This window comes from Anser anser (genome assembly GCF_964211835.1).
Source record: "Anser anser genome assembly, chromosome: 9".
Taxonomy (NCBI): Eukaryota; Metazoa; Chordata; class Aves; order Anseriformes; family Anatidae; genus Anser; species Anser anser.
Window position 1 is genome coordinate 26,850,748 of NC_139729.1, and position 18,587 is coordinate 26,869,334.

Below are 18,587 nucleotides of genomic sequence, written 5' to 3' on the forward strand. Positions count from 1 at the left end.
GAGCCGGCACTGTTCTTGTCAAATAGTAGGAGAAAAATGGAGCCCCGAACAAAATATTTGGCACGGGAGAATTAAACAGTACGAAACGGGGAAAGAAACAACTAAGAGGAAATCACTTTTATCCTTTTTTTTCTAACGCTCGGTTTATTTGTGGCCTTCAGGGAGCGTGTCCTCATTTAGCCATCCCGCGGCAGTCTGTACGGGGCGTTTTTCCATCAGTTTTTAGAAAATCCCCGTTGGCGGAGGCGGCGGTGGCCGTGGGTATCGCTGGGAGCCCCGTGGGCACAGCAGTGTGCGGCTGGATGGGAGCTGGCACTGCCAGCCCCGGCCCCCGGGGACGGAGAGGCCAGCAGCCACCTGCTGACACCGGGCAGTGGCCCAGGAAAGGCGCTGGGGCCTCCTGGCCATGGGGCAACCAGGCTGAGCTCAAAGCGAGCGGGTCCCCAACCCCGTCCAGCCCGGCGCCCTCCTGGTGCGGGGCTCTTCTCCCAGCCCCGCTCAGGTCAGAGGTTTTCTGCTGAATTCCTCTAAACCAAACATGCCCTCGGCTTCTCCCAGCGCGTCGGCTTGTTCCTCTGTTTGTTTTGCAGCTCTCATAAATCCCAAGCAGCTCCGGAAAAGGCATGTGGGCAGGGATGCGAGGAGCGCAGCTACGCACCGCCACCCTCCTCCCCCCGCCGTGCCCAGGGCGGCCGCCAAAATCCCATCATTTCTGCCTCCGGTTCGATCCCAAACCCGGGCTCATCAGCCACGGGGGGATTAAAACTTGGCCTGTAGGTTAATGGGCCTGGGGGGCAGGGTTTCCCTGCCTCTTCGCAGTGTTTTGGGACAGATTACATTCAAAGGACCGTTTCCGCGAGCTCCGCATTCTTTCTGCCTGCCTCCGCTCTCATATTTATCGTTCGGGAGGAGAGAAAGCAGCTCGTAAACAAGCGGAGATTAAAACAGATCCAACGCGGCGCTGCTGCCACGGCACAGAACCGGGGCTGCAGCACGCAGGGAAGCTGAACAGGCCGGCACGGCCTCGGGATGCCGGGCACCGGGCACCAGGCACCGGGCACCCGGGGGCGGCGAGGCAGCCGGGAGCCCCAGGGTCTCAGCGTGCCGGGAAAACATCCGCCGTGCACAAACAATGGCACCATTTACTGAGGGACGAGAGCAACAGGCTCGGAGCTGCAGAAAAACCAGATCCCCTCAAGCGGGGAATGAATAAACGGGATTATTATTTTTTTTTTTTTCTCCAAAGGAGCTAAAAAGGGAAATTCATTTCCAGAAGCATTTGTTACGTTGAAAACACTCACTGCCAAAGCTTCTGAACCCTTTTCTCTCTGTATATACGTACACTCGCAGCGGTATCTTTTCCCTGCGTGATGGATTTGACAATGATGGCATTTTGCCTTGAGACACGGGCTGAAATTGGGTTAAATGCAGCTGAGGGGACACCGAGGCTGCGATGCTGCCCTGGCCAGGGCCCAGTCGGTCTCTCGGGTGCCGTCCCCGCCGGCCGGCCGTGCCCCCGGGGCATCCTGCAGCACGCACTGCACCGCACGTCCGCACCGCCGCAGCACGCTGATATTTAGGGGGGGGGGCAACAACCTCCCCCAGGCGATCAAGCCCCCCAAATGCCATTCCCCAGGCAGGTGCACCCCCCCCCCCCCCCTATTCCAGGGGCCGCAGCAGCCCCCGGCCCCGCTCTCCCCACCCAAAGGATGCTCGGCACACGCAGCCACCGCCGCTGCCCCCCCCCAGCTCTGCTGCCGACCCCCCCCCCCCCCCCGGGGGCCGGGATGGGCCTTGTTGGGGGCTCAGGGCCGGGATCGTGGCTCCCCCCGGGCCGCCCCCGCTTCGCTGGGGGCCGCCGCTGGAGCTGAGCACCCCCGGGGCGGGCCCGAACCCGGAGCACCTGCATTTGGCACGGCGGGGGGGTCCTGTATTTGGGGGGGGGGGTTCTGTATTTGGGGGGGGGGGGCCTGTATTTGGGCAGGGGGGGTCTTGTATTTGGGGGGGGGGGGTCCTGTATTTGGGGGGGGGCCTGTATTTGGACAGGGGGGGTCCTGTATTTGGGGGGGGGGTCCTGTATTTGGGGGGGGGGGCCTGTATTTGGACAGGGGGGGTCCTGTATTTGGGGGGCGGGTCCTGTATTTGGGGGGGGTCCTGTACTCGGGCGGGGGGGGTCCTGTATTTGGACAGGGGGGGCCTGTATTTGGGCAGGGGGGGCCCTGCATTTGGCCGGGGGCGCTGCGCTGCAGGGCGGCGGGGTGGGGGGGGGGGAAGCAGCGGGGCCGCAGCATCACCACCATCCCAAAAAGCTGCGGGAAGGCGCAGCCCCCCCCCTTCCTCCCCTCACCCCCCCCACCCCCCAACCCCTCCGGCTGCTCTGCCCCGCACCTCCCACTGTCCCCCCGCAAAAGCCCGGCCCCTCCCCGGCCCCCGTTCCCCACGGGACCCCCCCGAAAGCCCCTCAGCTCCCCCCCCCCGAGGCTCGGGCCCCCCCCCCGGAGGCTCGGGGCCCCCCCCCCGGCACCTGGTAGGGGCCGCTCTCCTGCAGGACCATCTCGGAGCATCCCGCGGGGAAGATGGACGCTGCCGCCCGGCCCCGCCTGCGCAGCGCCGGCCGCGGCTCCGCCGGGCTCGGGGGGGGGGCGGTGATGAGGGGGGCGCCGGGCCCAGCGCCAGCCGCCGGCTCCTTCCCTCCCACACAAAGAGCGAGCCCGCCGCCGGGAGAAAGGGGGGGGGGGGGGGGGGGGGGGGAAGGGGGAGAGCGAAAATGGGGGAAAAAAAATGAAATGAAAGCTCCCCCGGGTGAGGCGGGGAGGGGGGGGGGGGGTTGCTGCGCAAAGCGCCGCCCCCGCCTCTCCGCGATGGGGGTGGGCACGGCGGCGGCTGGGAGGGGGTCCCCGCGGCACCCCCGGTGCCCCCACGGCCCTGCCCTCCTCAGAGCCCCCACCCCCCCCCCCATCACCGCCCCAAATAGGGCCGGGGGCTTCGCCGGAGGCTGGGGCCTGGAGGGCTCCGAGCCCCGGCTCGGCCTTACCGCTCCGACGGCCCTAAAACTGGTGACAAGCGGGGAAAATGGGGACCCGGGCGGGTGTCCTCCCGTCCCTGCACCTGCAGCGGGCTGGGCTGCGGGTCAGCCACGGTTCGGCTTCGCCGCTTGCTCCCCGGGGTGCTGGGTACCCCGAGAGCCCCGGCGCAAGGCCTGGGGCACAGCGGGTCCTGAGCCTTGCTTGCTGCTGGATGGGGCCCATCGCAGGAGCACCGAAACACCCACAGAACCCACGGGGCACCACGACGCGGGCCCTGAGGTGCTCTGGCCGGCAGCTGGAGGCACCCCGGGGCCTGCCCTCCGTCCTGGGGTGGCCGCGTGCTGCAGGACCAGCCGTGGCCGGCTCCTCCCGCAGCCAGCTGCGGCCACGTTAGAAACGGCAACGACTGCAGAAACGCTGCACTTGCTCACAGCGCGGCTCGGGTTTGATTCCCCGCACCAGATGCGCCGCCAGAAAAAAATCGGCCTTTGTAGGAAAAAGGGCCCTGCCCCGGCTTTCTGGGCTCCTCCTTCACGCAGCCAGGCCGGAGAAGCTGGAGCAGGGGTGGGCGGATGGAGTGCCCTGGTCGCTGTGCGTTTCGGTGATGTGGATGGAGAGGAGACCCCGGCTCCACTGCTCCCACTCACCACAGCAGGGTTCAGCCCAGCCACGAGCCCGAAATCCCCTGGGAAAAGCGAGCACAGGAGCGCACGCACCTGATCAGCAGCTTCACCACGTGTGGAAGGTGCTAATAAAAGAAAAGAGCCATGGAAGCTCTGCCTCTTGGCATTAGGTTTAAAAACGAAAGACGAGTACCCCAAATGGCCCGAACACAGGCTCAGATGGCTGCTCCATTTGAATAAAGTGAGCCACAGTGTCGGCAGCCCTAGTTATTGGGGCCTCACTTCAACAAATTCAAAAGAAAAAAACATACTGTAAGTCTTGAAGAGAGTCTGGTTTGCAGCCAGGCTTTTCCTCCAGGCCTGCGGTGCCCTCGCGGGGAGCACACGGAAGAGGCCAGACATCGGCCTCAGCCCAGGGGTTTGCTCCTCTCCTCCGGGCCTGTTTGCCATCGCCCACTCGGCAGCGAGTCAGGCGGGTAGGTAATAATTAATGCAAGGCCTGATTAAATGGAGGGAAAGCTTCCTGGCGGCCGTCCAGGCGGGTCAGTGTGGCACGATGCCCCCGGGTGCACCGAGCGCTGCTGCCCTCCGCAGACGCACGACCCAGCGGGAAGACCCCAAAACACCCCAGGACCCCCAGTGGCCCCTGCCAATGGGGAAGAGAAGCCCGGGGGCATTTGCACCACCTGCTTTTGGGTTTCCTACTGAGGCTTCTTCTGCCGAGGGCTTGGGGAGTGGGGAGATGCCTGTGCTGCAGAGGGGACAGCTCCTCCTATGCCCAGCATGGAAAGAAAACGCGGCTTTACCAGGCACTGAAATCCCCGTGGTTAAATGTTAGGGCTTCATTGCTTATCCCCCTACAGAAGGAGAAAACACCCGGCATCCCCAGTTCTGGGGGAAAATATGTAATTTCCGATTCTTTCAGGATTTTTCTTTAACCTTCCAGTAAGCCATCACTTAATCACAAAGCACCACATCCCATGCACTGGCCCCTTGCACACCCGTGGGGCACGCACGTACCCAGAGCTGCCCGTGCTCAGCCCCGGGGCCACTGGAGCTGGGGAACACATGCAGGTTCCCAGCGCTCCCAAAGCCATTGCTCCGCAGGGAGCAGACCCTGCAATACAGCTGCACCCTCGCAGGAAAGCCGAGCACTCCTGACTGCGTAGCCGGGGCGGGCAGGGAGCGGGGCACGTTCTCACCGCCGCGGGAAGGAAGTGAAGAAATGTGGGTACCTCACAGGAAGCCGCAGCCAGCCCTTTCCTTGTGTATTCAGAACTTCCCACTGCCCCACGCGTCTATTTTTATGCGTGCCCCGCACCACGCGCTGAGCCCCTGCGAGCAGCGCTCCTGCACTGAGCCAGGGCCAGCGCTGGGGTTGCTTTGCCCCGATGAAAACCCCACAGAGTTCCTACAGGACGGCGTGCCCCAGCCTTCACACAACTGGGAATCCCATATGGCATCACGGGATTTCATCTACATTTGCTGACGATTTACTGGGAGTTATGGATTTAGCTCCTCTTTAAGCCAAGCTAAAGCTTCTCCAGGGTTTAAATCTAGCAAGAAGAAAAAAAAAAAAAAAAAGATTATTTTTTTAATCGGTTAATACTAGAAATCTCCTTGGAAAGGGAAATACTTGTTTGGATTACATTCATGTGTAATGCTGTAGACCACTGCTTCTTTATTGAGGGAAGACGATGCTGAGCTGTTTTCCATCATTTTGGACATGTTACTCCTCCTTACGAGGAGGTAATTCTCAGGTGATTTAAAAATCCAGACAATGCCTGTCCCTCTTCCATGGACTTTTTATTTCCACACAGGTTTCTGCAGCCTTTTACAGCAAGAAGCTTTACAAAACCCTCCCAAAGCACAGGGGTGCCAAAGATAAATATTTAGGATAAAATCTTGTGCAATGAAACATCAGAATAAAACTCTTCTTCTTCCTCTTAGAAGACCAAATGTGGCTTTATCAGGAAAATACAGGAATAAACAAAAACAAAAACATTCTTCAGTGAATTTCTATTCTTTTGGAATTCGTATGAGTTGGGAATGAAAGAGCACCAGGAAAGGTGCTGTTGTGTTGTTGTGCTTCACAAAATCCTCTGTCGTGTTCTTATTTTGATGCAGAAGTTACGCAGAGGTTATGATGCACATCTTGCAACCTTAACTTTCTTGCGGGCCATTTTCAGGGGTAAGAGATTTACGCGGAAAACTTTCTACGTGTCCCCCAGACAGCACCTGTGGCTTTACACGACCCAACCACAACTTTCTATTCCCTCAAAACACAGAGCAGAAGGCTGCAGAAACTTCGCTCTCCCATTATGATCCCCCCCGTGCACAGGACGGTGAACGCTTTACGGCGAATTAGGGTGATTAATTTCAGCCACCCAAGTGTTTACAACTTTCTGCTGATCCAAAAGTGAGGAACCATGCAGCACACCCTCAGACTTTTCCACGGAGCTGATCTGGAAAGACGCGCTGATACAGCTGCATGGGCTAAATTTTCAATTGTGCGATTCATACGCTGGCTCGCACGTGCTTAATAGAGAATTTACAAATGGCCTGATGATTAGTAGGTATGATATCCCACCAGTTATTTACTGCTAATGAATGGAGAACCATTTCTCCATTCTCATTGCTAATGAGCACGGTGAGATAGCAACAGAAAAGCTATCGCTGCCTCCCTGCAATTTTATTTATGTTCTTAAGAATGAGCTGTTCCTTCAGAAATGCGATATTCGCATTATGCAAAATGCTATGGCGAACGCGAGCTTTCCAACAGAACAATATAAAACTGTACAGTTTTGTATTAATATAAATAAATTAAAATTCTTCAATCCACCTTGCTCTGCAGCGCTGTTTCTTTGGGAGAGGATTTGTAACGAATTCCATCGGCTACAAATAACTTTCCGCGCTTCTGGCCTGTACCCACAGACGCGCGCGGTGCAGACCTGATGCATGTTGGAAAGCTGCTTTTCGGGACCAGCTGCCACAAGCCCCGGCCCGTGGGTCCCAGCACCTCATTTCTACATCCTCTCACCCGAACCAAAATTAAACCCCGCCCGCAGCACAAACGCGGGGCAGCACCAAGCACAAGGCCCGCTCAGCACCCTCTGCAGACAATTACACGACTTCACTGACCAAAGATCGTAGTTTTCCCCTTTCGTGCCCTGCTGCTCGATTTCCGACAAAACAAGGCTATATTAGTCCTGCCCAAAGGTGGGGAGTGGTAGGGAGGCAAAATAAATGGGCTTTCCTAACATCCAGCTGGATGGCGAGAAGGAGTAGGGGAAAGTAGGGGGGCACTTACAGCTCTCACTCTCGGGTTTTTGCTCAGCAAAGCCCATTTTCTGCACTAAGATGTGCATTTTAATGGCACGCTAGGAGAAGAATTGGAGCATTTTCCAAAGATATGAGAAGAAAGGAAAAAAAAAAAAAGGTATGAGAAGAAGGGGAAGAGGGAGAGAGATTTCCTCTGAGATGATGAAGAACCGTGCGGCCTTCAGCTTCCCCAAACGGGGACACGAGGAGTTACACGGAGACGTTCATGAGTCAGGTGCAGAAACCCAAACCCCATACCCCGAGCTCCGCGCCCAGCAGCCCTTCAGCAGCCTGGGGATGTGGGCACCAGGGCAGCCAGGAGCAAGTTTGGGATTAAAGCCCAATTTGGGATTAAATTGTGACAACGTCCCTGAAACTCCAGCCCGGCCATGCAGGAGCACAGACACACGTATAACCTGCGTTTATACCCACAGGCAATTCATTTGTCTGCGGCGTGCTGCATGCCAGCAGGCTGTAGCTGCTCTCGTCTGATAACAAAAATCAGCCCCCAGTTATCAGCGAAGGCCCCGAGCCCAGAGGACCATGAGGGCAGCACATGTGGGTGGCACCAGCACCGTTCTGGGATTATTCTGGGATTATTCTGGTATCGGTCGCCTCGAGCCTGCCTGTCCCATTCTGTTGCCCTCCTGCTTTCCAGCAGGGAGCGTCTGGGAGGCTCGGGTAGGGGCTGGCTTTATATGGGAACTCACTTGAATTGCCAAGCAGGTGGTAAAAGCCCGGAACAGGGACTTAGAGGCTGAAGAAATACGCAGACCACGCTACCAAGACACTCGGAAATTAAAAGTTTCTTTTTCAAACCCAGCCAGATCCTATAAACACGGAGCACGAGGACACGCCGATAACAGCAGTGCCCTCTAACTGCTTCCTGAACACAGGCAGGAGCGCACCAGGACAGCCCTCGTCTGAGTCACGGGCACGACAGAAATAAACAGGCGGGGATTTCTTGCCCCGTTTTGAAGTTCGCTGTCTGTAACTCAGCTCCTGCTGACAAAGCCTAGCGGAAATCTACTTTTTTTTTTTTTTTTGGTCTATTTATCCTATGCACACACCTTTCCAAAAATTAATAAGCCCTCACAGAGCTTCACCCCCCTGAACTGCTGAGATCGAGGCTTTTTGGAAGTCTGCGATTGCCGCGTGGGAGCAAACCCAGATCTCAGCCCTCAGAACCCGGCTCTCGCCGTCTGTTTCACATTTGCGATCCTTAAGAAAACGGCTGCAAAGTCAGTCCTGCGAGTTGGACTCCCGACTTGAGAAAGCAAAATAAATCTTGGGGTCACATTTAGGAGAGGGGCACGTTCTGAAACGCCGCCGTCAGCAGCAGCTCCCTGCCCGGGCCTGGCGCCTCAGCTCCCCACGCAGGACTCGCAGGCAGGCACAAGAGGGCCGAAAGCACGGCGTGCCGTGCCGTGAGAGCCGCTGACAGGGCCGGCACGCTGAGCGTGAGGACGGAAAACTCTAAAAATAACAGGATAAGCAAGGGTGGATCCCAGCTGAGCCTCGTTAGTCATGGAGAGAAGGAGTCACAGCCGGCGGCGAGGCAGCTCCATATAAGAGCAAGAGAAGGATGCTCCTCGCCTCCCAGCTCCCATTTTTCACTCCCCCACTTGGCCGCAGGCTCCTGCTGCCAGCAGGCTGAGCTCTGGGAGCCCGCAGCTCTTACAAACCACAGAGCATCCCTGCCTGCGGGTTTTTAGGGCCAGGTGTGACGTGAGGTATTTCCTCCGTGTGGTGTTTCCTCCCTCCCGAAGCCGAGGGGTGGATCGATAACCAAACACCAATGATCCGGGTTAACCCCTCCAAGCCCTGACAGCCCCCTAACCCCCCTCTCCTCCCCCCATTAGTGCAATTAGGGCACTAATTGCAGGCCCAGCAGCAGCCCCCAGCCTGCCCGGCTCCACCCGACCAGGCCCAAAGCCAGCAGGGCTGTGCCCGTGGGGGACACAAGGTGACAGCCCCGGCCCTGCGGCCTCCCCCAGCAACGCTCAGCTGGAGGGAAGGAAACGTGCCTGGGGCTGGCAGGCAGCAGCTCCTTGTTCCCGGGCCAGAAAGCAGAGAATCGCCGCCCTGCTGCGGGCAGGGGCCGGCTGCTGCCTGTCTGGGGGCTGCCCTGAGCAGAAGAGGAGCCGCAGGCCGCGTTCCTTTCCCCAGCCCCCCTTTTTCAGGGGAACTCACGTGCACACCTTTTGCAAACAAACCCGTGTTTTTCCGAAGCCTTTGGAGCTCCGCAGCAATCAGCCAGCAGCACGGCTACTGATACGCCTTTCTCAGAAGCTGTTTCTATGTCTCAGACTCCCCCTACAGAGAAATGACAGGCTGTATTTTTTTGCGGTTTACCAGGCTACCTCTGCGAAAGGAATGGGGGGAAGAGCTGCCCATGGGAAGAAAACGGTCAGGGCAGGAGGTTCTCGTTGTGCCATGCAGCTTCCCTCCCCATCACCCCCGACAGGAGCCACGGGCCGTGAGCAGAAGGCCAAGCAATGGCATTTTAACTTGGACTGACCAGGCAGAAGCCACATTGCCCACTGCAGCTTGCACCGGGCTGGGGGCTCTGCAAACCAGCCCCTGGCTACGGGGCAGCCCCTCTGCAGGCCCGGGCTTTTGGGATCGCCCAGCAAAGTGCCCCCAGGGCAGCAGGGACCTGTCCCCGGAGCGTGTCACCAGCTCGGAGTAGGCAGCAGGCCTGGCCTGAAGCTGGGGGCACAGCTTGGTTTTCATTTTGATGGGGGAGAGGGGGAACGGCTGGCGATGCTCTCGGGCAAGTACCTGAGCCGTGGGAGGAAAAAGAGAAGGCGATGATAATGCTGGCTACTACAGCAAAGCAATGGCAACCCGCAGTTACAAAATAAACGGCCCTGGGAGCAGGCGGGTGTCAGTCCCCGATGCTCAGGGGGAGCAGCTCTGCTGCAACGTGGGAAGCGGCAGCGGTACGGCCAAAATGCTGGGTATTTCTGGTCGCCCGCACTCGGGCAAGTTCACTTTACCAGAGGGTGTTACTTCCCCATGAAACACGTGCTCTTGGATGTTTTCATTCACCAGGTTTCATCCAGACACATTACTTCATCAAGGAAAAAACTTCCCATGAAGCTACAGTTACTGCTTCGAGCCAGCTGCCCCTGTCTCAGGGCTGAAATCCTGTCCCTCCGGCACCGCGGGAGGGCAGGGGCTGATCCAGATTTCGGACAGCTCCAGGCTCGGTTCCAGTTTTGTTTGGTGCGAAACACAAACGTAAGAGTAATTAGCACGCATACTGTAAGCAGTATGTCATGTCCTACAGACAACATCAGCAGTAAGTTTGAATATAAATCCCCTGCTCCAGAAGGCTCTGCATCAGGACCAGGACGTGCAACGAGAGCTCTGCAACCCACAGAGGGGTGCTCACACCCCGTGCCTTCAGCCGCGACGGCGGGGACGCGGCCACCCAGCTGTCCCAGCTCTTAGGACACATCCGTGCACACCACCATGGCCACTAAACCCAGTGGCCACCTCCTCAAAGCCCTCCAGGAGCTTTCTGGCGCCGCAGAGGCTCTCCAGCATCTATTATTAATATCAGTAGTTTCAATGTTACGAACCTTCAGCTAATTCTGCGTCCAAATCCATTTCATTAGTACTCAAATGTGCAGCTAACAAGGTGGGAGGGACTGTGAACAAACTGCTGGAGAAGATGGGAGCTGGGAGCGACCCTGGAGCTGCAGGGCGGCTCTGCAGGGACAGCACCTTGTCCTTAAAACAGCTCCACACGGGAGGCCAGAACGGGAAACTGCCCAGGAGCAGCACTGCAAAAGGGAACGCGTATTTTACAAGACTTTCAGTGCGTGCCCTGATCAGCGTGTACTTTCCGCTGCAGAGCACCAGGCAGTTGGGAAGCTCTTGGAGACGTTTCTTCAAGGTTACAGCTCCCAGGTCAGCCTCCGTAAGTGACGAGCCGGGAGATATTGAAGTTAGGAGCCCAGTGCTGCCGTGCAAGCACCAGGGCTCGCACGTCTGTGCTCAGCCGGCCGAGCTGCCGGCTGCCCTGCGGGAGAAGGGCGCACATTTGCATCTGTCTTTTCTCGAGCACTTTGACATTCCTCTTTTCTCTGCTTTGCTGCAGCACGACATAAATCTTTTTGTTAGAGCTGTCTGCCCAGGGGAAGGCTGGAGTCAAACAGCATTTAAGGCTCGAGCACAAAGCCTTCACCCAACAGAAAATCCTATTTCACAAGGTCCAGGTGAAAACTTCCACCCGTCCTCTGCCAGTCACTCGTGCTCAGCCCCCTGCGGTGTCATTGCCACACCGCTCCCACGCCCGGCTGTGCAGCCCTGTAACTAAATGGGCTCAAGCAGCTCCTCATATTCCCAATCCAGAAAAAAACACCCGACCCTCCCCACAAAAAGTCTTCCCCATAAAAAAAGGGCCTCTTTCACCTTTGCAAGTCACAGCTAGAAGTTGGCTTTGCAGTTTTCAGCCTGAGAAATAAAAGATGAGGAAGCAGCAGAAGAAAGAAAAGGCCAGCCAGCTTGTGTCAGCCTGCACGCCAAGCTATTAGACATTGACTATTAACGTCTCTATGCAAGGCGTAGAGAACTCAGTGAGGAAACATGATTCACAGATTACTTGTTTTTAAACTGCGAAGATCAGTTTATCATCAAATTCCTATCAGGCACGGAAAACAGGAAACACGATGGCCACACATGACCCAGGTACTGAATCCTGGTATTTCCCCAGGTCCCTCTTTAATAAATTCAATACAGGAGTTACATTAAATATAAAGTTTAGATTAAATTTTTAATAACTCACTAAAAGCATTTCAATCCCCTACAGACCGTACATACTACCAGCTTTTGTATGCAGAGAGAATTAAGCACTTTAATATAGTTTTCTCCCTCTCTCTCTCTCTCGGTTTTGCATTGCCAGCTACTAACCGAGAGCGTTACATCTCATCCCCACACTTCCCTTTCCCCAGCCCCTTAGAATTGCAGTTATGTCCTCCAGCTCAAGTGAGCGCTTGGATTTCATTTTAACAAAGCACAGACAGCTTCAAATAAATGGCTTCCGTGCAATTTTCTCATTTAAAGGAGATCTATAGATCACTGAGCAGGAAACCGAAATTGGTGATATAAATAAGATCTACTACTGCTGTGACGCAAATGACTCCATAGGCGTGACAGGGAAAGACAAAGTGGACGAAAATGATACAAGTACTTGAAAAAGCTGGAAACCCTTGAAGACAGCAGCTATTACGGAGTGCTCCCATCTCAGGCAACAACTGAAGCTCAGGTAACACAACCCAGGAACTCATTTCCACCAAAGCCATTAACGCTTTGCTTACAGAATTAGGATTGATTTGGGATAAAGGTTAGCTGGAAGAAAGATTTCCAAAGCTGGCGCTGGTTTATTTCAGTTATACCTAAGGATGCTTCTCATGCAAAAGTGGAATTATCCGACAATTAGCGGCCAAAATGTACTGAGGCCCACTGCTGGAGAAATTGCAGCCCCTGCTCAGAAGTATTATTCCTCCGTGCTACTTGTGCCTGCTCCGCCTGGCTTGGGTGACCTTACTGTAACAACAGCCTGCAGCCATAGAAACTCACCGTCCACACTGGCACACGCTGGAAATCACTGAACTGACCAGATTATGTGATTATCCTGAGCAGCTGCTTGCTGTAGGAGATAAATATCTATACAGAGGCACGGGGAGAAACCGGGATAGCAGACTTCCTTCCAGAGGCAGCTGTAGCTGACTTCCATAACCGCACCGTGGAAGCACATGTACCCTAACAACAGCCTTTCCCTTTGAAAAACAGAAATAAAGCCTGTTTTTTTTTCTGACCAAATACGACGTTTTCAGCAGACCTGTTTAGCACTGCCAGGTTCGCAGGACGTGGAGCGCTGGGTACTGTGGAAGCAGCATTCCTAGAAGCATGTCATATTTAAAAGTAACCTCTAAAATACATCGTGCTGTCTGGTAAAATGCCCATTTCATTTAAATGTAATACTTCAAGCAGCTCCTGCCCCGCTGCGTTGGCAGTGGGCACCGATGGCTGGCTCCGTGCTGCCTACAAGACCTGGGTGCAGCTACCACGCGTGGCTGAGCAGCCATTTCCAACTGCAGGAAATCCCAAGCAGCAGGCCCTGCGGAGGGTCAATTTGCATGGCAAAACCTACGTGTTTATTTGTTAAACTAGTTGCCAAACACGAGTTTCTTAAGGCAAGGAAGAAATCCTTTCGTTTCAGCAGGGGGAGTCGCACAGCCTTCTGAACACAAAGCGCTTGGGCGCTCAGAAAGCTTATTTTACGTGCTTAGCCAAAAGACTGGAAAATGGTTTGTTTCACACATTAACGTTTACAAAACAGATCACACAGCGCAGGGGAGCCCATCCTTGCTTTCTGTGTGTCCTTTGCTTTCTTAGGACGAGAGGCAAACCCCGAGCGTCCTTCACAAGGCAGCCACCCCGAGAGGCGCTGGCCCTGGGCCGCGTTCCCGGAGGAGAAAAGTTCATTGCCAAGAGGGAGAAAACAGCGCGTGCTTGGGCGCAGATAAGGGCAGCGCTGCGTGCGTGTGTGCCCACACAGAGAATAAATCGTGTGGGACGGCAGTGACGGGACACTTCTCCAGGCGGTGTGGTGCTTTGCCCTGCCGCCCGGCCCCCGGCCTGCGCTGCGGGCAGCGCGCTCCCCCCTCGCTCCTGGCCCAGTGCTCCGTGGCACAGCCACCAAAGCCTGTCCCCCGGTGGCACTAGGCATGTGGAAAGCAGGATGCCCCTTTCTGCTACTGGGGGAGACGCAGCAGGGCTAACCTCTCCCAGACACCGTTCATCAGACCAGGTTGTGGTGGGAGAGCCACGAAGCCGCCCGCCTCAGCGGGGGACGGGCGCCGGGCTCCCTGCCCCGCACCAGGCCCGGCCTTCTGCTGGCAGCCCCCAGCCCTCGCCCTCCTTCCACTTTGGGCACAAACTTTGGAAAATAAGCGAGGAGGCTGCTGCGGGATGGGTGCTGGATCACAGGAAGGGCAGCGGCTGCCCGGTGCCCGGTGCCCTGCCCACGCAGCTCCCGTAGCCTCTGCCGGCTCAGCCATCGGCCCTCCCACTTGCCATGGTTATTTGATTCTCTTTTGCCACGTTCCCACAGGAGTCCGAGGGGCTGGTGGGCTCTGTAGTTGTATTCTTGAGCCTTGGGCTCAAGGCTTTGCCAAGCAGCGGCCCTGGCCATGAGGCCTGGCCTGCAGCTCGCCTGGCCTTGGAGCGCTCCTCTGCAGATCCGAAACGTGTTTTGAGTTGCACTGAATAAATACTCGGTCTTTCTATGCCTGTTAATACACTCCGCCTGTAATTTCTCTCTTCCCATACACCATGATTACACACGCACCAGCCCTGGGTAAGCACCAGCCCTGCAGTAGCTACCGTCCTTCAGCGGTAAAATAACGGGTTTTGCACAGCACAGGCCAATTCCGAGAGCTGAGAACCGCTAACCCCTTCACTTAGCACACCCAATATGCAAGAAAAAAAAAAAAAAAGCCTAAGTACATAATTATTATCCTATCAAGTGTTCCTGCTGCCTGCTGCTGTTTCAACCCCAGGTATCGCTTCTGTGTAAGTGGAAATCTGGGGCAGCGCTGGGGGCGCTGGAGGGCAGGGGACGCGGCTCCTGCGGCAGAACGGCTCCGTCTCGGGGTTACGCTGGCAAAACCCTGCTCTAAGGCAATCCAGATTTTGACTTGCATAAAAGCCGACTTCTCTCTTTAGAAACCTTCAGTGTTTGCTATTTTCTACACCAAATACCCCAAAATCTGCTTAAAATATGCTCAGCGACCTTACGACATGCAACATCACGAAGGGCGTTTTTCGGCATCGCACACGAGCACATGGCAGAGGGTTTGCTGCTGCCTTCGCTGCTGTCAGCATTTCACTCACCCCACTTCTCAGCTCGTTTTGGCGATTTCTACATAACGTATGAAACGGTCACTTACCAAACGGCCAGGGAGCACCGCCAGCTTGCTGGTGTCCATAACACAGCGTAGTTACCATAATATTAATACTCAGATAAAGGAGAATCATTCATCAAAAAGAAATCCGCATGCTGTCACCCCACGTATTTAGCACTTTCTATAATGAAAGGCTTTGCGGCAGCGACGGAGATGGAGTTTTTGCCCAGGATTATTAATCGTGGTCATTTTGCCCGGACGGGTCTCAGCAGCAGCAAACATACATCTCCCCCATCCATGTAATTACCGACGCTCCTCCCGAAACAAGCCCTTCAGAGTACCTGGAGCTGTTTTCTCAGCTTAATGACACAGCACACTTTGGCAGGACCATTAATATCTTGCCAGCCTCGCCTAACCTTTGAGCTGGGTGGAAGGCGGCCAAAGTACGCTGCCAGCTGGATGCAGGGGCGGCCGCCACGCGCAGCCTCGCTGCGGCACGTCACCTCGCGGGGACACCGCGCGCAGCCAGCCCGCTGCCTGGCCGAGTTACGCCTCTGTCCGAAAGGCGTGCCTGCCTCGTCAGCTGGGCCCCGAAACGAACGGGCTGACCCCGGAGCACCTCTCTCACCCAAACACTCACGTTCCTCTCTCCAGTCGCCGTAGGAGGAGTTAACGGTCAAAGCCGGTAAATGGAAGAGCCCTGCTGCATGCAACTGCTGCCAGGTGGGGACAGGAGGTCTGGCAGTGCTCCTACGCGGCAGGAATGACAGAAATGCAATTTCTTGCAAGCCACGAGTTTGATTTTGAAAATGAGCGTGTCAGAAGTTAACGCACTGACAGTTCTCGTCGGGGGAAGATGCCTGCCGGGCGTCGCAGCCCTGCCGGTTGCTCCCTGCTCTCAGCCAGCATCACACGTCACCGAGGGACGGAGAGCCTAACGCTTTAAGTGAGCTCCATCAAGCAGCTCTTACTTATTTAAGTGAGAAGAAACCCACTGCCAACCTCGCCAAGCAAACATTCGCTCCCTAAATGCCGGAGACGAAGCACGCAGGCAGCGCACAGAGCTCTGCAGCGAGCAGCACCGCGGCTCCCGTTTGACCCCAGCCCGTGACCGACAGCCAGACACTCCACCAGAGCCAGACCCTGCCCTGGCCAACTATTAAATCATTTCAAGATTTAATCCTGGACCATAATATCTACTTTGAAATCGTCTCCATGGGCAGCAGGCCACGGTTAACCGCTCCTTGGAGCGGAGCAGGAGCACTGCGCCCATCTCCTCTAAATCACGACAGCCTGGAGAGCCAAGTGATTCAGAAGGAAACAAATTTAACTTCCCAACACAGTGAGCATGTTCTGCAGAAAGCAGGAGCCCACACGCCCGAGGGCGAGGTACAAGCCTGGGCAGACCGTGCTGAGGCACGACGCGTTATATATACCGCCAAAGGTACCGGGTATCTGGCATCTGTCTGTCTCGGCAGCTTACGTAGGAACATGCCAGCGATGAGAAGGGAAAATACAGACTCCGACACACTCCCACCCGTGCACAAGTCCTGGAGGCTGCAGGGACAAGCTTTTATCACTGCCTGCAAGGAGCCTGTTCTGCGGGCAGCACCGTTCATTCGGCAGGGCCATCCATCTCCGGGCCGTCGCAGCGCCGAAGCCCCGTTACGGAGACGAGCCGCCTGAGCCACCTCCTGCCTTGGGAGGGTTTTTTTAATCGACTACGGAACGTGCGGATATTATTTTTCAGAAAGCACACGCCATTGATTGTAATTACCATCCTCGGAGATGCAATGGAAAGAAAATGAAAGCTATTAATGCTGGTTTTGACTTCATTAGAAGCAGCAGTGAAACTGCGAGCACAAGGCATTGCTTCCTGCGCACCTCCGCGGCCCTGAAGCGCCACAAATCGTGGCGCGGCACATTTGTTCCTGCCTCTGATACGGGCAGGAGGTGGGCAGGGAGAGAAACCCCGGCAGTGGGCTTCCTGCAGCCGCCTGATGAGATCGGTCCGAGCATGTCGCCAACCTTCAACCCCCTTTGAGAACTGACGGGATTTCTCCTCCAGCAGGCGGGAGAGCCGTCTAACGCAGCGTGACCTGGCTCGACAGACCGTGCTCGCAGGTGGCCCCAACACGTCGGCGAGGCCTGTCCCAAAAGAAACCGTCCCCTGGGAAGCCGGGAAGGATGCACAGCCACACGGCCCCGCTGCAGCAAGGCGCCGTGAGCTCCACCCGGCCTTCCTTCCCTTCCACCTCGCCCGGCTAGGGACGGGAAACGCTCGCCCCTCGTACCAGAACCGGCAGCTCTCAAGCACTTTTTTTTTTAAAGTCTCATTCTCAAAAAACGTCACAAAGGAGACGCGGCAGAGCCGTGAAGCCGAGAAGCAAACAGCCTGCTGCCCTCCCCAGCACCCTGCAACCACCGCACGCCCGACGGCGGCACGGCGGGACCAGGCTGCAGCAGGGCGCAGCCTCCCCGCGGAGCACACTGAAACCCAACCGGAGGTAGCTCCCTGCAGAGAAACAACTCCTCTCCAGTTTCACAGTTGCTCAGGATTTTGTTTTTCTTAATAAAATGTCTACGCTGGGCTCCTGTTAACATATGCCAGCCGAAGACATGCTTCCGCTCCCAGCAGCGGCAGTTCCCTACCTCGTCCCTGTTGACGAGATCCTTCTAGAGCACGCCGACCAAGGCCTTAACGCTGAAATTTCTCTTTTTTCCCTTTTTCAAACCGATTCGTCTCGCGGTTGGAGCCAACTAGCCCATCGTCTTACTGCCTAGGTCCACCTCGCGGTTTCCATGCTCACAAACGCTGGGGTTTCCAGCAGGCAAGACAAAGACAACGTTATGTCATAAACAGCAAGATGCCGAACCTTAGGAAAATGTCAGGGTCACGGATAAAAACAAACAATCAGAAAGATTTTCTTTTCGAGCTGACGGCGGCGAGCCGTTAAGGCACTGCGTCCCCCCGTCCTGGCGTCACCTCTGACATCTGCCGTCACTCCGAACCCGAGCCATGGGAGGTCTGTGGGACTAGGAGGTGCCACCCGGCCACGTGTCCCACCCCAGCAGGGCCCGAGAGGACTTTGGTGGAGAGGAAACGCACCTCTCCCGCGGGGAAATCAGAGCAGCGGAGCTCGGATTCCTCCTCCCCCCGTCCTGGGTGTGGGTGGATCCCGGTCCCGGAGCCTCCAGGAGCATCCCGGGCTCCTGTGGGACAGGAGTGTGCCCGGACAGAGAGGGGCAAGAGCATCGCAGCGCCACAAACCACAGGAGCTGTTGTTCCTGGGGCTCCGAGAACTCCGTTCGGGGTTTGGGTGGAAAACCAAGGACGGGGGGGGTTTCCACCTGGGCTGCCAGCTCAGGCTGCGCAGCGGGGAACCCGGGCTGCGGGCAGGGAAGGAGACCTCCTGCGGGCACAGCGCCGGGTGCTGGGCCTGACGGCCCGGCCACACAGCCCGGCTCGGCGGGGTGAGCCCAGGAAAAGCCTTACGGGCACGATTCCGTAGGTGAGACCTCGCCTCGCACAGCACGTAACCGGAGGCAAAGAGTTTCCAGCAGCGCTGCTGCTTCCGGCAGCCGGGGCGGCAGGAGTTTATCTGATAGCGCTGCAGAGGAAAGCCTCCGAGCCACAAGAAATGCACTTTTTTTTAAAAAAAAAAAAAAAAGCTGAGTTTCTGCACGAACGAAGG

General features: G+C 56.5%; 1 protein-coding gene and 1 long non-coding RNA gene across 9 annotated transcripts in view; both read right to left on the bottom strand.

The window, feature by feature from the left end:
* LOC310904274 (schwannomin-interacting protein 1) overlaps positions 1 to 18,587 on the bottom strand; it is a gene marked incomplete at its 3' end in the record, with an annotated part of 139,996 nt that overhangs the window by 16,512 nt on the left and 104,897 nt on the right. Inside the window, exon 1 of one of the 8 annotated variants that reach the window (XM_083848758.1) lies at positions 2,525 to 2,674. The exons of the other annotated variants lie outside the window; for them this stretch is intronic. Within the exon in view, the coding sequence (XP_083704884.1) occupies positions 2,525 to 2,554 (30 nt within the window). The 5' untranslated portion in view covers positions 2,555 to 2,674. Of the gene's footprint in view, positions 1 to 2,524; positions 2,675 to 18,587 lie in introns of those variants that run through there. 8 annotated transcript variants of the gene reach the window in all.
* LOC310904275 lies at positions 7,789 to 18,585 on the bottom strand. The gene is made up of 2 exons (XR_014588174.1): positions 18,278 to 18,585; positions 7,789 to 18,243 (listed from the first exon to the last, which is right to left on the bottom strand). It is a non-coding gene; the product is annotated as an uncharacterized lncRNA (long non-coding RNA).